The 20,262-nt window shown below is 37.7% G+C and overlaps 2 protein-coding genes across 2 annotated transcripts; both read right to left on the bottom strand.

The window, feature by feature from the left end:
• Nucleotides 1-2,088: 2,088 nt before the first annotated feature.
• On the bottom strand, nucleotides 2,089-3,804 carry LOC145777500 (transmembrane protein 170B-like). Its single transcript, XM_082588882.1, has 3 exons — nucleotides 3,677-3,804; nucleotides 3,335-3,505; nucleotides 2,089-3,077 (listed from the first exon to the last, which is right to left on the bottom strand). Exons 1-3 carry the CDS (start codon nucleotides 3,717-3,719, stop codon nucleotides 2,947-2,949), a joined length of 345 nt encoding a protein of 114 aa, XP_082445008.1. The 5' UTR covers nucleotides 3,720-3,804; the 3' UTR covers nucleotides 2,089-2,946.
• A 661-nt stretch (nucleotides 3,805-4,465) lies between these two features.
• Nucleotides 4,466-13,764, bottom strand: LOC145777499 (tRNA-specific adenosine deaminase 1-like). The gene is made up of 4 exons (XM_082588881.1): nucleotides 13,495-13,764; nucleotides 6,641-6,767; nucleotides 5,558-5,902; nucleotides 4,466-5,194 (listed from the first exon to the last, which is right to left on the bottom strand). The coding sequence occupies exons 1-4, from the start codon at nucleotides 13,616-13,618 to the stop codon at nucleotides 4,468-4,470; spliced, it is 1,323 nt and encodes a 440-aa protein (XP_082445007.1). The 5' UTR covers nucleotides 13,619-13,764; the 3' UTR covers nucleotides 4,466-4,467.
• Nucleotides 13,765-20,262: the final 6,498 nt, after the last annotated feature.

The following is a 20,262-nucleotide window of genomic DNA, read 5'->3' as shown; positions in this document are numbered from 1 at the left end:
TTTAATATTGAAACAGATAAATTAAAACAAATGTTCTATAATAATGAATATCCAAAATTGTACTTTGAGAAAATATTGAATCGCCTTATATCCGCGAATTCCAACCAAAAATAAAAGGCTAAAAATGTGTTAGGCTTGAAGCATTGCTTGTCCATTCCGTTTGTGGGAAAAGAATCTAAAACGTTTTGATTGATTGACTTTTATTTCGTTGCGAGTATAAATACACACATTCATCAAACAAAGTCAGATAATACAAACGATCAAGTAGAATGTGTGGATACTGCAACGGGTGGCTGCGAAGTGACCCGGAAGGTCTTCTAGTCAAGCAGCCACCCTCAACAAAAGAACGTTTGTAGTTTATGAAAAATAACTTTGATGCGGACGTTTTTCTTAATTACAAAACATTCAAAATTAGTTGGCATTTTCAACTGAAGTCCCAGACGCCTTCGTCTTTCTGCGCAAATTTGGCCACGAGAGCATCTGAACTTCAAGAAAAGTGCCATCAAAGACTATATTATGGAGATGGAGTGTTCTTTTTGCACAGATCGAAAATTCTCTAATGACTTAGCGCTGTTGATCAAACGCTACAACCCAAATTTAAACAATTATTTGCGGGAGGCGCTTCCCAAAAATGGAACACGCTAATCTATATTCGATTTAACGTCTCTTATTCCATGTATTGCGAGAATTAAGTACCGTAGGCTATTAATTGTAATGTACCGTAATCAAAAATTTTGATGGTGTAATTGCAATGAAACTGAAAACTATGTAGCCTAATAGCCGAGCCGGACGTGATTATTCGTCATAATATAGTGAAGCTGTGGCCCGCCAAGTAAGCTAGTTAGGCTATGTGTAGGCCTATGGTCCGGCAGTGCTACAAGTTTGCACACTCCTGCTGCACTGGCCTGCAAATTAAGTTAGTATAATTTTGCATTGAATTGACATCTGCATGCGTTGAACAAATGCACTGAATGCTTTTAACTGATTTGCACAAACACCCAGTCGGTTAAGCGCCCAGCTTTGCAAACGACGAAACAAAAAGATCGAGCAGCATCATTTCCACGATCGATGTATGCGCTTGACGCTTGAGCAACACAATTGAAGAACTCTACCTTCAGCGGCACCTAGTGGATAGCACAATTCACAGGCAACCACACTTCAACAAATGGACACTTTACTCTGTCAACTTTGCAAAATGCCAGGAATAACCTGGAAGTCGCTCAGGGCCGGATTTAGCTGATGGGGAGCCCGGGGCACTTTTAGATCGTGGGCCCCCGTGCAAAAATTTTTTTCCCGCCGTAGGCGTGAAAAACCACCTTTTTGTCTACAGTAGCATTAACCCAGCACTGCACAACATTTTGCAGAAACTTCAAAGGCTGTCAGAAAAAAAAACAACACAAAATCACATTTTGTCTACGTAGGGGGCCCTTCAAAAGTTCGGGGGGCCCGAGGCACCTGCACCCTCTGCCCCCCCTAAATCCGGGCCTGAAATCGCTTTATCAGTAGGCTACGGGAATATATAACAGAAATGTTTCGAAAAACTCACAAAATCATGTGTATGAGTCACACGACTGCAATCCGCGATTTAAATCAAGCCTTCTGATTGGATACGGTAATAAACCTCATCAGTAGGCCATAGCCTATTAAAAATCCGGCAGAGTAGCCTATTATTCTGGCACAGAGGAGCTCACAATGGAACTACCATTCAAAACACATCATGTAACATTTTGTCAAAATTAAACCTCCGTTCCGGCACAGAATCACAACAGTGAAAACTTCAGGCTGTAAAAACAATTCCTTTTATTGCACATCAGATTAAATAGAAAACGGAAGCTACTCAGCCCGCAAATCAGTCCATTACATTTATTTAACGTCCGCAGACGTTGAATTAATGTACAAAAAGCACTGATTTGCTGACTAGGTATGTAGGCTACAAAATGTAATCATTTACTAAAAATTCTACAGTAAGTTAGGCTACAGTAAATTTAAAATCAGTCGAGGGTGGCCGGATTCACCTCCAAGTGCCGCAAAGGGTGTGAAGACGATTGCGGCACTTGGAGGTGAATCCGGCCACCCTCGGTAACGGGGACATCACCGAATTAAAACTGGACTACTACTACTCAATTAGATCAAAAAAAGAAACAAAAATTGCGAAAAGAGTAATAGCATCACTGACACAGCTTGTGTTTGTATTCTTCATGCGGTGGTACGTAATAACCGTCAGGATGGTAGAGAAGATAATTTGGGTTCATGGCCAATAAGATCTTCGGACTCCAAATCAAGACACATCTATAAAACGCACTGTATCCATAGTATAAGAAGTGGTGTCAAAGTTTCCGTGCCTGTAAAATCATCGCGGGTCCAACAGGACCCCTTGGACTTCCTGTCAATGCTACTGATAAATGACCATTGTCCAGAGATGTGAATAACATAGTGCAAGCGCAAAGAAAAGTTGATCAAAGCGAACTTTACCAGAACGCTACGATATCAACTCTTCTTACATCTGCAGCAGTTGTTTAAAATAACATAAAACATGTTTTCATGAAAAAATACCCATCCTTGTGAAATTAATCCTACTTGTTTGTTTTGGATCTACTGTGGAATCTATCCATGCTACGAAAACCAGTAATGCTGCAAATGGCTGAAAATATCGTTTCAGTGTGTGAATCATGAAAAATGAGGTATTATTGTAAAAACAAAATCTTCACGGAGATATAAAGTGACAATTAAAAAGAGCTGTTTCCGTCTAGGCAAGTTATGCCTGTTTGGTTTTCTGTGACTTGATGACAAAATACAAGGTCTACACGGCAAATTAATGACAATAGTTGCTGACAGATCTGTCATATTTGAATTTGCTATGAGCCAGTTCACCAAGTTTCCGACGAAACCTCTCGTTCGTGTAGTAGTTCGAAGATGATTAAGTGCAGTGTAGGATAAACAAAAGACTCATAATGTTGGAAGCAACCTTGCAAAAGATACGCAAACTACAAGGACGGTTTGTCCTCCTCCCCATAACAAGGCTTCACGACGAGACATAGGTAATACCAAAGATCGGTAAACCCCAGCTATTACAGCACCTGAAACAAAGCAAACAATCCTGTGTTGCAACATCAGTTACTAGGCCATCAGAGGGTTCTACAACATTTAGGCGCAGACACAGAGGGTTCCTCGACATTTAAGCGCAGATACATGTCTCCACATTCTGAGGGTTTACTCAGAAAAAAAGTTTTGCAAAGATTTCTTTATTTACTTCAACCTCATCAGAGGAAGCAACTTACATTATACTTGCAGTCGTATTGTCTTATACAAATTATTTTGAAACAATTAAACTCACATGTCAACATTCCTCCAGTGATATGCATGAGAACTCCCACGATTGCGATAGATAAGAAGTACCATCGTCCTTGTTTATGCTTGTACAGCGTTAAAAAGCTAGCCAAAGCAACTACGAGATGAACTAACAAAGAAGAGAACAGTACCCACAAAAATGTCCACAACCAAATTTCTGAAAATGCAATAACTTTCTTGTATCCAAGTTACCAATGTACTCTCGATCACACTTGAATTGACAGAAGCTTGAGAAAATTATTTCTTCATGTGGAGTAATTTGTGGCTGAGTAAGCTTTATCAAACTTTTCTAAGAAATTATTCAGAATTTTTGGACATTTTAGCTTACCTTGAAATGTTTCAAGATTTCCAGAAGTTTCATAGATCACCATTTCACCGCAAAACACAGAAAAACAACTACCACTTAACAAACCATCAGCAGTAAGCACGATTTTTAGTTTTAACAACAACCTGCATGCACAACATTGACAATAAAACGATAAGATTTTACTGATAGGTACTGCATCAAATACAATTCACTAAAAACCTTAATTGGCAGGCTGTTTTACCCTTATTGGAATCATAACCTAATTTAACCTGTTTCTAGATCGACCGTAATCAGTATAAATAGAGAGTGCTCATCAGACCATGGCTATGCTATTGAGAACTTTTTGCAGTAAGTTATTAATAGCCGATACTGTGTAAGTATTAGTAAGCACAATCATTATTTTCAGTCTGTGGTAGCCCACTGCTGAGCAAAGGCCTTTCTGTTTTCTTGCTAATCCATTCGATCGTGTGTTTTTATGTGCCAGTTTGTTGTTCCACATTCTTTGTCAATCTCGTCTCTCCATATCATTTTTAGCTTTCTTCGTTTGCATTTGTTTTTCCAAGATGTTAACTTGTTAGCCCATCTGTTGTCCAGCTATATGACCTGCTATGACCACTTCAGTTCTTTCATAAATATCACAATATCCCGTAATTTTGTTTGATTGCGAATTCATTTAGCAGTATTTTTTTTCGCCATTCGTTGTCTCGCCAACCCATCATAATTCGTTCATGTGCACACTGCACACTAAGCCTACAGAGGAAATTTATGATCTCAAATAAGTTGCAACTTCATACACATACAAATGCTAGAACTTAAAAGTTATCTAGTGATCTGTCATGTTTAACCCAATTTGGAAAAAAACGCTTTTGGACTAAATTCCAAACTTTCAAATACTCAGTGGACAAAGCTTTGTAATCACTGTACGATTTACAATTGACAACATCAGCCTTTCTCTTGAGTTTGGAATCTGGAGAAACTTTTGTGAGTATTTTCTGGTAGCAATTGAACAGTTGAAAGCGACTTATTGAGCAAGCAGCTTTTGAAGTATTTTTCTGTTTAGACGTAACCCCCAAACGTAGACCATTTTTTGCAACAACTTCATGACAGTTCTGACTGACAAGGGTCCAAGAAATTGCGCTGCCACAAGGTATAGCGCTCGCTTCTTGAGATTTTGAAAACTGAAACATGATGTCCGAAGCAATCACAGTAGGAATTGAAAACGCGTATTGCGAATCGTCAAGGATACGTTCGATTAATATTTTTTCAACACGGTTTCCAATAGCTCTCTTAAAAGCCGAAACAACGGTTGAATTTCCATAAACAACAAAAGTAGAAATGTAAATTGGTTGATCCAAGAAAAGCATGGCTAGACCACCTTGGCATCCCATTATATTCCATTTCATGATCTTATCACTACAAGACATAGAATGAGTCCGTACACCACGACCTGGTTTTGTCCTCAGTAAGCCTATTTCATGGTAATGTGCACCCTCACAGTGAGAATCGGGTTGCTCGCCTGGCGCAGTTTTAGCTCCAGTCCTGAAACAACATGAGTATGGTCAATTGAAAAGCAAATGCAAATGGAGTCAGATGGTACGGACACTAAGAGGGGAAGAAGGAAGTTTTCTTCGAGAGGTATTGACTTTAAAGATAGATGGAAAAAGAAAACGGGGACGACCAAAAAGAACAAGTGAAGAAGGGGGAAATCAAAGTCGGACCGAAGGAAGATGCAATGCACAGAACGAGATGGAAAATAGGAGTGAAGACAATTGCTGCAAGAAAAGAATCACCACCCCTATTGATTGCTAAGTTATCGCTTGAGCCTTGATTGTCACGCCACCAAGATTGTGCAGTCAAAAAGCAAAAAGTTAAGATGAATGTTGTTTTGCAATGACAATCTACCTGTTAATATCTGTTGTTCGTGTATCTTGATCTATCTTTGTCACTGTCAAGCAATTTTGATGAAAAAATTTCATTTTTTTCGAAGTATTGCTACATAGATCCTCTGATTGTTTATGTTTTCCGACAAAAATGCTATCTTGTCCAGAAGAAGTATGAGGATCAGTACATCCTGACACACTTTCCCCAATTGGAAAGATGGAAGCGTCTCCACATGGTGACTGAGTTGTATAAAAATGAAACTTGATGTTGTCTTTCAACTTGCATGTCCCTTCTTTCTCGTTTACCATAAATATCGCGGAGCTTCCGAATGAGTCATAAGCATTGGAAATCTGTTCGAATATATACCTGCAACGTAATTATCATCACACTCACCAGTATGATCAACACCAAACATAAGATCGTTGACAGACATAATGAGCAGCACAAAACTACTGTTTTATAGTTGGTATGATTAGATGGTGTTGAACAATTTATGACAAAAGTGTTTGTCAGATATTTATGTAAACAATGAGTATGCCAATACAAGTAGCTATTCCGATTACCACCACGTGACACAAAGATCTATATCAGTGGTTCCCGACCGGGGTGCCGCGGCACCCTGGGGTGCCAATTGCAATGCTCAAGGGTGTCGCGAGATATTGAGCTTTTGAAATACTGTGGCCCAATCTTTATTTTAACTTTAACCCGTTAAGTGCGAAATTTATTTATTTCAAATTTTATTTTATTTTAAAAATTCAAAATGAATATCCTTGCATTGGAAAGAAAGCTATTGTGCTTTTGCTGCAGTTTTCCACGTCATAGCCTACCTATGTGAGCATGAATTTTTTGTATTAACGAACAATCGAACAGAAAAACTAAAAACGAGAACGACTGATAGTTGAGGAAGAAATGTGGGTGGTTTTATCGAATGTACCCCCAGATATTAAGGGACTTTGCGCAAGAAGTCAAGCCCAAATTTCACACTGACTTTTGAATAAATACATTTATTTACGCGCGCACATGACTTAATGATTTTAAGCAAACAGACAGACTATAAATGCATAGGCTAGCGACTGGTATTAGCGCAGAAGTTAATGTTCTTACCGATTAAAACCCCTTCTTGCAATCACTTCAGCATGACTATCATGAACCAATCTTCCACTTGCACACATTTGATTGTAACCCAAACACGATGTGCCAGTCCCAAGAGCCACGGTAGTCAGCTTCCCATCTGCAGTAATTTGTTATAAATATTACATAATATTTTGCATATTCTCAATACTGGTACACCAAGTGTGAAAAAAGCAATGCCAATTATATATATAAAAAACAGCTTCCATGGCTATCTTTTGATCTAGTAGTAACTGCTGAAGTGTTGTTTACATTTCTTTTGCATTTAAGTGAAACACAAAAAGACAAAAAAAACATGCATATATATTGTTGATATTTTTGTGGGTAATGTGGCCACGTTGCAAACTGATGTTTGCATGAAAATATTAGCAACCTAAATCAGCCATAATGCCACAAATCATGAAATATTGCGAAGTTATGGGTTAACATAAAGATTGTGTTTCATTAGCATCTGTTGTGAACACTTATAATTATATTTTGAAATGCAACACAATTGTAATTGCATTATCTCTAATCAATGATAAGTTAGCTGTACCAAAACACAATTTCTACAAAACTGCATATCAACTCATCAAAGTAAGGATATTTGTTAATTAAAGCCAATGCATCTCCTGTACCATGATATGGAAGGCCATCCAAAAAACCTGCAACTTACTGTTCTGCATATTTTTGCTATCTCTGAATCAAGACTGTTTCAATGACATACTTAGAAAAATTTGCATCTACCAACTCTGGTGTTGATCAGCCTTCAGCCTAGTGTGGTAACCAGTCTTTGAAATTAGCATATTTTTACTTCGGCAAAAACGTTGCCGAGGCTAATCGGCAAAAGTTGAAATTGCCTTGGCAATTGCTGTGAACGTTTATTCCAAAAAAATTGTACTAAAACGAGAAGCGAAAAATATACTCCAGAGTAGTCTATCACGACCGCACTGTTTAATTTGTTGTGATGTAATAATACCAAAAGTAGCGATAAAGCGAGCAACGCGATTACGCACGCTGTTACAGCAATTCACATTAAATAACTCACGGGGGGGGGGGGGGAGAAAGTTAATTTTGGGTTGATTCAACGTTCAAGTCAGCACAAATCGATTTAATTTTCCCGGAGGGTTATATTGTGTAACAACAATGGGGTCATTCCATTATATTTCAGGTCAAAATTAGAGGAAATGCCACCCATATTCTCCGATTTGGTTGATTTTGACATATGTGAGAGATGGCAACCCACTGAGCTCAACAAAAATTTTTTTTCGAAATTGGTTGAGGGGTTTTAAAGTTACACCATTTTCAATTTTAACCGCACGGTGGCAGTATTTCAGCTCCAAAAAGTAAAAATGCCCCAATATCTGTTATACTGAAGCTAGATAGTTGATAAAAATATGTAGAATACCATTTTGGGGGATGAGGAATCCAAATTTGCAAACAGAATATAAGAAAAACATGTAGTTTTGGAGTAATTTGATTGTAAATATTTTTTGAGGTGTATATTTTGGGGAGAAATTTGCCCATGTAGCCGAAGAAAAAAAAACATTTTTTTTGGGGGGAATGTTAAGTTGGACTTATATTTTGATAAACACACTCCAATTTTGTTGTTCCATATTGTTCCTTGCCTGGACTGGTGGTCAAAATTCTTTCTAAAATTTTGCAAATTTTAAATGCTTTTTTAACATTGTACAGTGGGGCATTCCATTTATAATCATCAAATTTTTTCAAATTTTGTAACCACTAGTCACAGATTTTGCTTATTTTGGCATATTTTGTACATACTAAAAAATAATAAAAATAGCAAAAAATGTTTTTGAAGTATCTTCACTGGGGGCCGAGATAGAGCGCTTTAAATTTTTGACCACTAGTAGGATTTTGGAAGCTGAGCACAGCTATTTTTTCATTTTGCGCCTTCATTTTTTGACAATAACTCGTTAACTTGAACGATTTTCGCACTGAAAAGATGCATTTTACCAATTTAAGATCCAAGGAATTCATTTAAATCAGTGGCGGATTCAGAACGTAATTTATGGATAGGCCTAAGAAATATCTTGGTGGGCCTTCACCAATAATGCCACGGCGGCCCAGCACACAAAAACTTAGTGTTACCGATTATCTCTTACAAATGCTGTGAAATAGTGATGCCGCATACAATTCAGTGCCACTTGGTTGTTCTAGCATTAAACATTAATATGTTTTTTTCATAAATCTGATTTTGGGTGGGCCCACTGTCAATCTGGGTGGGCCTGTACCAATCAGGCCCACCCGGTAGATCCGCCCCTAATTTAAATTGCAATTAAAAATATGCTAAGATGAACATTTCAAATGGTAATCTAGGTTTAAAGTTTTTCTTAATTTATTTTTGATACGCTAAGTTTGGGGAAATATTTCGAAGCGCTGAGAAAAAGTTCCCAAAAAAAAATTTTTTTTCAAACAAAGCAATTGAAGTATAATATTTTCACGAAATTTGATTGATGTAAGTTTTGCATAAACCAAAATATTCAACTTAGAAAATATCAACCCATACATATAAAAAAATGAAAATAATTGAAACATAACTGATGCTTTGTCACAATATTTGCATGGTTCAGCCATATTATGGTCTATTTCTTTAAGAATTGTTTTTATGTGTCAAACTACCAATGTTTTATTATTCAGCTGATATCACACAGCTAGTCTGATCAAGATTTTACTACCGTTTCTTATCAAACCAGCACCTGCCTGCACCCTTATCATTTCTGAACTAACTTTTCATTGAAGTAGAAAACTGCCTGGCTATGATGTTTTTATTATTCAGCAGGAAAGGAGTTAAACAGTTTGGTTTGGAAAAGAAGATATATGCTGGATGCCACCCACTTCTGCACTTTTGAAACTAACTCCACCTTCTACATCCTGTGGTAGAAGTTACACTTTTAGCTCGCAAGAACTGAACAAACTTGAAAAACTTTTTAACTAGACTGATGTGCAATTTGGTGTATTTTTTATTACTTGATGCTCACTCAATAATTTCTAAGCTGTACCTATGGGAGTTAATTATACTTTTAACTTTTTTGATCATATGGATTGAAACAAATCACTGTCAGATGACAGACATTACGATTTTCTTTTTCAAAAATGCCTAAACTTCATGTCAAAGAAATTGTAATTTTGCCAAACTGAGTATCAGTTTTAAACTGCAGTCCCTCTCAAAAAACACATGGAACAACTAAAATAACTCATCATAAAGACATAACATGAACAGGTAAATAATTTCAGAAAAAAAAGTTTTGAATTTGGTCATGGCTACATTGCCAAAGCACCCCCCAAAGTTATCCCCTCCAAAATTTTTGAAACGTTGTTTTCATCTATAAATGATATCTTTTCACCAATTTTGACTGGAAATTCAGATTCCTTGCCCCCAAAAATGGTATTCTACATATTTTGGTTGTTTTTTTAGCTATAAATTACAAGATATTAGCAAAAATTTAAATTTTGGGGGGCACGATGCCCCGGTCAGGTGGTGAATTTCAAACCCCCACAACTTCTAAACCACTTGGTCAATTTCAAAAAATTTTTTTTTGGTGTGCTCAGTTAATGATTGTGAACTTACTGCCAAAGTATGAAACATTTCCAAGAGTGTTGGTTTTTTTCATGACCTGAAATATAATGGAATGACCCAATGCCCTATAGGAAATTTACGTTTGTTTTACATTAATTCGACTTCTAGCGACGTTGAATTACCGTAAAATAACGTTAATTGCTCAACCAGATACCGGTAACAAATTAATAGCTTCATGCGAGGAGATTGCCTCGATTTACGTATACAGTAGGCTACACTAACATAATTTCGGCACAACTGCGAGCAACACAAAGTCTGTTTGATAATGAACTAGCTGTCAGAATCAGAATCATCAAATGCTGTATCGGAGGATGAGGTTGTCGCGTCATCAGACACATCAAGAGGCTCATCGCTTGGCTGTAAATCTACACTGTCTTCGCCATTCGCAATGGAGCGTCTACGTTTTGCGGCTTTCGTGCTTTGATACCCATGCACAGTTGCACACGCTTCTTTCTTTTTCGCAGAGATCCATCAGGGTGTTGACTAAGGAACAAATCTATGGCTGTGACATAATGACTGGGAGGAATGTCTAACCCTAACCTTACAACCGCTCGTGTGGCCTTGGCATTTTTATTGCCGACGCTAATGTGCCGTTCATGCATCTGTGTCGACAATTGCCGATTGCCAAGGCTAATTTCGAAGACTGGGTAATGCAAGATTTTTTGTAGTCTACATTATTCAAAGATATAAAAAGTGAGACTCTTTTAACTAGAGATGGTTAAAAAAAATTTTTTAGTTGTTGTTTATTTCAATCGTTTTTTTTTTACATTTTATTTATTTCTAGTATGGTATATACTATTTTTAATCGCTTTTTACATTTTTTTAAGTCATTACTCATCACTGTTTTCATTGATTATATTATAATATATATACTGTACAGAAATGTAAGATACTTGGCGTGGTCAACCGTTTCTGCAACTCTGATCAGCGACTTTGGCGCTTTTGTATTTCTTCTCGCTATCTTTTCAAGGGAAAGATTGCGGCAACATCGATTAGCGACTGTAGCTCTCTTGTATTGTTTTTCTGAATTATTTCAGGGGACGAAATAGGTTGCACCCCAAAAGTGAGTACCGCCAAGTAAGACTAAGTAACAAAACTGAGTCAGGAATCATGGTTGTTATTGCTTAAGATGACTTGACTGTAAGTATTGCAATCGTTCAACACATCCACACAATATAACATAACGGCAAATCTATGTGTCCATGAAGCACAAATCAGAATGAGATTATAATAATAATAATAATCATACTTTTATTTGCGCCCATTGCGATAACATACAGTACACTGCAATCACAGATGCGATACAACAGACGACAGGAAGCAGCGAAGTGACATATAGTCTTCGAGTCAGCTGCTCCCCTTATTTTGGCTTGCCTTTAAGTGTCTTTCGCCGAGACACAGCCGCGTGCTCTGAAGCGGTGTCGAACCCACGTTCTTTCGAACATCGCGCAGACGTTCGGTTCGATTAGGCATTCTTCCAAAAATTCATTATTTACAATTCCCTAAATTTCTAAGCGAGACGCAGGATTGCGCTAAAACCGATAAATTTTTACAAATTAAATGGATACCACTGCGTGTGACGTCAGAGACAGTGCTTGGGCGCTACACATTGTAGCGATCCACTATCATGCCAATTACACGTTTTCCTTCCTAACAAGTGAACCATTTTAACCTATGCGCAATTTCCTAAAGATTTTGTATTTTTCCATTTAAGTTGCTCCAAATAGAAAAAAAGGTAACAGAAAATAAAACTCTCCCTTTGAAAGGAGAGAAGTGGAAAAACAAACAACGAAACAAGATAGAATAAAAATTAGAACATACCGGTAGGCTATGCAATTTGGATGACTGTTCAAATGTGATAATTTGTAACCTCTTATTGTTTCATTATTCTGTAATATCTACATTCAATTTTGTTATATATAAACCTACAATACTATACGAGCACCTTCTGATAACTAAAAATTATAATTCGAGTAACCAATATGTGGAAATAATTTATTGGAGTCAGATAGTTCAATTAGATAGATAGAATTTTCATCAGGTGGCCAGACAGCCTTAATATTAAATAAAATATAAACAGACCTTAAACATTATATATAAATATTACCACATAAAAATCATTCTTATGATTAAATATAAATGTTACCACACCATGCAATTAAAAATTATATTGTGCCGATTAGCTCGGGCTAAAATGATTTGTTGTAATGATGCTCTTTTTAATATTGAAACTAAGAAATTAAAACAAATGTTCTATAATAATGGTTATCCAAAATTGTACTTTGAGAAAATATTGAATCGCTTTATCTCTGAGAATTCCAACCAAAAAGTAAATGCTGAAAATGAGTAAAACGTGAAGCATTGCTTGTCCATTCCGTTTGTGGGAAAAGAACCCAAAACGTTTGCTCATAAAATCGAACAGTTTATGAAAAATAAATTTGATATAGACGTTTTTCCTACTTATAAAACATTTAAAATTATTTCGTATTTTCAACTTAAGTCCCAGACGCCTTCGTCTCTTTACTCAAATGTTGTATACAGTTTTACATGTCCGTGTGATTTGGCATTGACGTACATCGGTATGTCCACCAGACATTTGACCACGAGAGTATGGAGCATCTGAACTTTAATGAGTTAAAGAAAAGTGCCATCAAGACCATATCATGGATTGTTCTTTTCGCACAGATCAAAAATTTTCTAATGACTCATTTAAAATTTTACGCAAAGGCAAATCCCAATTTGATACAAAAATTCAGGAAGCGCTGTTAATCAAACGTTACAACTCAAATTTAAACAAACAATTATTGGCGGGAGGCACGTCCATTCTCCTCAACATTTACTAGTTGAATCACGTAACCGTGGTGCAAATTCTTTTGTCACTTAATTATGCAGTTGCCTTTTCCTAATGTAATTTGTTTTCCGTCTTTCTGTATGTTTTCTACACTATTGCTTTTAATCGTTGTGTGTTTCGTGGTGCTTATAGTTAGTTGTTTAGTTAGTTAATTACGGTAGTTACTTTCAAGAAGTTGAAATTTAATGTATTTTATAAATATTTGCATATTCCTGATGAAGATTTAAGTTAAGCCGAAAACATTTGAATGCTAAACTATTTGTAAATATGTAAAAAATATGCTGTTGTAATGCTCAACCCTGTGGTATTGTTGTGTCTTGCCAGTCTTTGGTATCTAGAATTTGGTTTTTACTAACATAATAGGCCTAGAGGCATGCTATCATAAATATATACTACCTTTTTCTTGCACAAATGAGGCTAAAATAGTCCATTGTTCCTTTGTGTTGGGCTTTCCATGTTTGGTTAATGAGTAAAAACAGTTTAAAGAAACTTCCGCAATTTTTTTCCCAATATCAACCATACAGAAAGTTTATTGCAAGCTGGTGTACCAAATAATCAATCCTTTAAACAATTATTTTTAAAATAAAAAAACCAATTTGTGGGCCAACTCGGCAAGTCTAAGCATATGGGAAGAGAGCATGAACCTACAGGCTGAGGCTAGGCAGGACACCTACCCCAGTCTAGCCTATTAAAAAGTCTGAAATATTTTGAATTTTCTACTACAGAGTTGCCAGATACGTAATAGGTGGCCAATTCCTGTATTCCACGGTTGAAAATAGCCAATAATAAAATTAGAAAAATGAGATCGTGACCGCAAGAGTTTTTGGGTATACTACTATTTTGTTGAAATTCTACAACAACTAATTCTACAACCATAGATATCTTACATATAGATATGCAACTCAGCAATCGTGGAATTATCGTCACGCTCGACTGACTTTATGGACATAATCAACAATCAAGGTTGCCAGCTTGGCTATCGTATCTATGATGGGCTATTATTGTACGGTTTGGGCTTGGCGAGTGGTGGCTTTTGAGCTCTTTTGGAATATTTTGTTTGGCGTATATTTCAAGTTTTCACAGAATAGCCTACTATGAAAAATCAAGACAATAATCTTTCTTCACGTAGGTTATGCAACTTCTGTTTCATGATCGTTGGAACTATCATTTAAGCTTATTTCCAGTGACTCATTAAAGCTTGTTGTAGGCAGTTTACAAACCTGAGATAGAGGGGCGCCGGAACGATTTTAGGGTGAGATATACGGTAGCGATAATTGCCAAACATTTTCAGGGGTTGTCGAGGATTTCCAGGGGTTGTCAGGCATTGTAGAGTGGCTACTTTCAGGCATTGTTGGGAATTTCCAGGCATTGTTGGGAATTTCCAGGCATTGTCTAGGATTTCCAGGCATTGTCGATCAATATCAGTGGTTGACAGGTTTGGTAGTCATTAATGACTCATTATGGAACATTTTCAGGCATTGTCGAACATTTTCAGGGATTGTCGAACATTTTCAGGGGTTGTCGAGCATTTTCAATGGTTGTCAGGCATTGTAGAGTAGGCCTACCGTATAGCTACTTTCAGGCATTGTCGGTAATTTCAAGGCATTGTCTAGGATTTCCAGGCATTGTCGATCATTATCAATGGTTGACAGGCTTGTCAACCATTATCAGTCATTGTCCGAAATTTTTAATCGAACATTTTTAGGTGTCAGGGGCTCTCAGGCATTGTAAAGTAGGCGTAGCTAGGGAATGTGCCGCCCGGAGTGGATTCAGATTTTGCCGCCCCTTTAAGAAAAAGCATGTGAAAACAGACCCGGATTTAGGGGGGGGGCAGAGGGTGCAGGTACCCCGGACCCTCCGACTTTTAAAGGGCCCCCCTACGTGAAAAAAATGTGATTTTTTTTCTTTTAGCTTTTGTGGTTTCTGCAAAATACTGTGCAGTGCTGGATTAATGCTACTGTAGACGTCGAGGGGGTGTTTCGCGCCGTAGGCGAATTTTTTTGCACGGGACCCCTGATCTAAAAGTGCCCCGGGCCCCCCATTAGCTAAATCCGGCCCTGTGTGAAAATGAAATGCGTTTTTTATCAGATTATAATCAAAATCAAAAATCGTAGTCTGAAAGTGCCGCCCCCAGACGTGCCGCCCGGAGCGGTCCGCCCCTCCCTCCCCCCCTAGCTACGCCACTGATTGTCGGACATCTTCAGGCATTGTCTAGGATTTTCAGGCATTGTCGAACATATTCAGTGGTTGATAGGTTTGTTAGGCATTGTCGAACGTTTTCTTGGGTTGTCGATCATTACCAGGTTTTGACAGGTTTGTCAGGCATTGTCGATACTTATGATAGCCAGGTCATTTAAACGCTGCTGTGTTTGTGTATACCGTAAATATGTTTACAACCTACGCAAAATAGAAAGGGATCATTCTGCTGCGCATGCAAAGCTGGGAATAAAAATGTATGAAAATGTTCGACAATGCCTGACAAATGTGTCAAAAACCAATAATGATCAACAATGCCTGGAAATCCTAGACAATGCTAGGAAATGCCCAACAATGCCTGAAAGTAGCTTAATCTAGAATGCCTGACTACCCCTAAAAATGTTCGACAATGCCTGACAAACCCCTCAACCACTAATAATGATCAACAATGCCTGGAAATCCTAGACAATGCCTGGAAATTCCCAACAATGCCTGAAAGTAGCCACTCTACAATGCCTGACAACCCCTGGAAATCCTCGACAACCCCTGAAAATGTTCCATAATGACTACCAAACCTGTCGAACACTGATATTGATCGACAATGCCTGGAAATCCTAGACAATGCCTGGAAGTTCCCAACAAATGTCTGAAAGTAGCTACTCTACAATGCCTGACAACACCTGAAAATGCTCGACAATCCCTGAAAATGTTCGACAATGCCTGAAAATGTTCCATAATGACTACCAAACCTGTCGAACACTGATATTGATCGACAATGCCTGGAAATCCTAGATAATGCCTGGAAATTCCCAACAATGCCTGAAAGTAGCTACTCTACAATGCCTGACAACCCCTGAAAATGCTCGACAACCCCTGAATATGTTCGACAATGCCTGAAAATGTTCCATAATGACTACCAAACCTGTCAAACACTGATATTGATCAACAATGCCTGGAAATCCTAGACAATGCCTGGAAATTCCCAACAATGCCTGAAAGTAGCTACTCTACAATGCCTGACAACCCCTGAAAATGCTCGACAACCCCTGAATATGTTCGATAATGCCTGAAAATGATCGACAATGCCTCACAAGCCTGTCAACCACTGATAATGATCGACAATGCCTGGAAATTCTACACAATGCCTAGAAATTCCCAACAATGCCTGAAAGTAGTTAGCCTACTCTACAATAGCTGAAACCCCTGAAAGTGTTCGACAACCCCTGAAAATGCTCCACAACCCCCCAAAAAGCAGACAATGCCCGACAATGCCTGACAATGCCCGACAATGGATATTTAGAGCCTTAGAGGTACCCTCTGTGACTGTGATTTGTTTTCAATCGCCAGAATCTCCATAAAGCAGTCCATGCGGAACGAGAATGTGACGTCATCACAAGCAATCCATACGTCAACTTGAAAACGAAGAAAGTTTTATTTAAACAAAAACCAAAAAAATATATTAAAAATAAAGTTGTTTTGCTGTGCCAAGTTTGAAGTCAATGCATACAGCCATAGCTACGCTGTTAGCCTTCAAACATCATTACGCACCACTGAGTTGCATATCTATATGTAAGATATCTATGCTACAACTACAACTACAGTCACAATCAGTGTTGCCAGAAGAATTGCAGAGTCTACCTGGAAAATCTCGGCCTATAATCAGAGCTATAATAGTCTGAAATTTGGACATTTTGGACAAATGATGATGTTAAAAGCTTTGTTTATGATCAGTTTATATGTCAGAAGCATAGTGATCTATATGCACAGGCCTTGACAACGTGCAAACTGGAGGGGCCTGATCAAAGACCCATGTAATTTTGATTTTAAATTCTAAGCTAATTTTACTTTATATCTCTTTGATTTTGAAATGATAAGTTTGAGAATCCAGATTGCTAAAGGGTGATCAACTGATCACTGTATCTCAAATCACTGCAAAACTCTTAATTTTACGTTAAAATAATGACAAACCTTTCCCAATTAGGCTACCAGAATTGCGAGACAAAAGTAGCTCAAAATAGGCTATACACAAAGACAATATTTATTAGCTGATAGGGCCAACTCAAACAATTAACTTACGGTACTATAGCAATGTTGGGTAACCTACTAATAAATCAGTCTTCAGTCAAATTATAAGCTGCACGTTGTCATGGTCTGTGTATAAAGGTCGCAATGGTCAGAAGAAACTGAACAGGGCCACCTCAGTTCAATTTTTTTTTTATTCCTGACCATCACAACAAAAAACAATATATGCCAAACAGGGGCGCCGGAACGATTTTTGACTGGGGGCAGGTTTATGAAAAAAGGGCACTTTTGTTGCTAAAAGGCCTTTTTTAAGTTTTAAGATAAGATATAGCAATAATGCTCATCTATTAGCTCATTATCGAGTAATGATACAAGTGTCCTACACAAAGAAGGACGTTATGCTATGTTAATAATGATGCAACCTACTGTGTTGCAGAATTTTGTGCCATGAATATTATTTTGAGGCACAATTGAAATATAATAATTAGGCTGAAAGCAAATAGTAGAAATTGTACTATTGTAAAATGTGCAGTAGCTTACATGAACTTAAAAGGGCACCATTGTCTCTCTGCCCCTCCAGCCACAAAAAAATTGAGGGCAGGGGGCATCTGCCCCCTGCCCCCCCGCTTCCGGCGCCCCTGATGCCAAACATAACACAGGTCTACAAAAGGGTAAATACGACAAAATCGAACGTTATTTGCCTGCCCTACTCTTCGTTGCTCTGACTCAAGCGCATAAAGAAGTGTTTCCCTCACGACCATCAGCACTCTTAATTGTTAACACACCATGGCCGATCTTCATAGCAATTGTCTATTTACATCAATTTTGAAAATATCAGCTTATAAAGCTATAGCCTAGATATATATTAGGCTATTGTTTTTATTTGTAAATTTTTATTTCCGTTTTTATTTTAAATTTTTCTGAAGGTGTTTCGACCGTGCTAATATTTTAAAGGGGACCTGAAATGAAAAATTAAAATTTTTTTGGTGATTCTTTAGTGTTTAAGTATTATATTTTTCAAAAAAATTTTTTGATATGCTTTTTTGTTTGGGAGATATAACCAAATAAAAATCGGCCACCTGAGAGCGCTATGTGTCTTGTGACGTCATTGGCTGGCAACCAAGTAAACAGCTTCATGCATTTGCCTTAAAAACGTCGCATAGGTCATTGTATATTGAGCATAAACAAGATGTCTGAAACAAGACAAGGATTTCTCTTTGAACCAAAAAGACGGCGACTTGACAGCGAAGAACATCATTCTGATTCGTGCTCTGACAACACCAGTTCAGACAGCAGTTGGATGGAAAATTTACATTGAAAAAAATGCAGGAAAATAATTTGCTTGAACCAAGTGGTTTATATCAACTAAAAGTAGCCTATGTATTCAGAGTTGCCTAATATGCCTTTGCCTACCCTGCCAATGTTTTACTGTCCTACTGACCTGTTTCAAAGTCTTGTTGTTTTCTTGCTTTGCTATTCGATCCAAACGCCCGATCGTACTCACAGACCTGTACCTAGGTCGATCGAGTTTTGTGGGTAGGCTACTGTACTGTATTGACAGTGGCTTTCACATATCTTGAAAAATCAAAGACAGAAGAAACAGCTTCAGGGATGAGCAGGTGTTTGGATTTGGTGCCTTGTAGCTCTGCCTGTAGATCGCGTTGGTAATCGTTGGCCAGAAAATGATTGGTGCACACACGGCAGTGCTTGTTTACAGGTGGGTTTTTGAGTTTTATCGCTGAGATCCATTTCTTCAGCTTGTCGTCATTATTCAGAGGTAAACGATGAAAGATTTGACAATTTCCCGGTTAGTACAACCGGGAGCCATACAAGTAGCCACCATTTTAAGGGTGTAAAAACTCCCTTAGCACAAAATTGTTCGCTGTTTCGGTAGCCTACGCGATTTGTTCCTTGTGTTTGTACGCAAAGCAATAGACCTTGGATGCCGCTTTGCCAGCCAATGACGTCATCAAAAATTTTGACCAATCAGAATCATTCAATTCAAAAAAGGCTTTTTTAGGTTTTTTAATTAATGGTAACACAAAAAATAAAAAAATTGTTGAAAAACGTTTTATTTCAGAAAGATCTAGCCTACAAATACAAAAGCTATGTATTTTCGTTGCAGTGCACCTTTTACTTAAATACTTATTTCGGTTCGCGTTTTGTCGCTTCTACCTTTTTCTACACCTTTGTTATGTTGACGTGTATTGTTATCGCTGTGATGGTCAGAAATAAAAAAACAACTGAACTGTGCATAATACCAAAGTAGGGCAATCAGTTTAAAATCGCAACACCTTAATAGAATTTTTAAAAATTTAAAATAAAAACAAAGAGAGAAAAAAGGCAAATAAAATCTTTTTAAGAAGTTATTTAAGTAAAAAATAAATAAATAGATAAAAAAAAACAAATCCTAAAGACAGTTGCTGTGTTGATCAACTTAATGCGTTATCAAAGGTGCTGATTGTTTGCCCTGGTTGGTTGGTTTTTGAATCTTTATCCTCGGACTGACAAACCCTTGCTACGTTGTTCTTGGTAGTTTTTGCATACTTGTAGTGTAGAGGCTTTTGACGCAGAGCCGGTTGTAGCCTACGGAGATTGACAGAGTGAAGTTTTCCAATTATTGAAATGTTGTTGCCGGGAATTAGGCTATTCCATTCACCAGTTGACGCTAAATGGAGAGCAGGCCTGAAATGCGAGAGTCGAACAAGCGCCGCGTGATCTTAAGCCGGGCGCCTAACCACTGAGCTAACGGGGCGGACGATGGTCTTGAGGGGAACACTGTTGATGCGTTTGCTCATCACGAAGAGCAAGGTAGGCAAGGTAAGAAAACTCCTTATAAAAATTCTACAACGGGCAAGCCATTTCAGATCGCAATTACGCACCAGGTCAATTACGAAACAAAAACGATACAGTAGGCCTAAGCTTATTACTAAAACAGCATAGAAA

This window comes from Aplidium turbinatum, chromosome 9, assembly GCF_918807975.1.
Source record: "Aplidium turbinatum chromosome 9, kaAplTurb1.1, whole genome shotgun sequence".
Classification (NCBI taxonomy): domain Eukaryota; kingdom Metazoa; phylum Chordata; class Ascidiacea; order Aplousobranchia; family Polyclinidae; genus Aplidium; species Aplidium turbinatum.
Note: the sequence above shows the minus strand (reverse complement) of the source record. Positions and strands in the feature narration are given on the sequence as shown.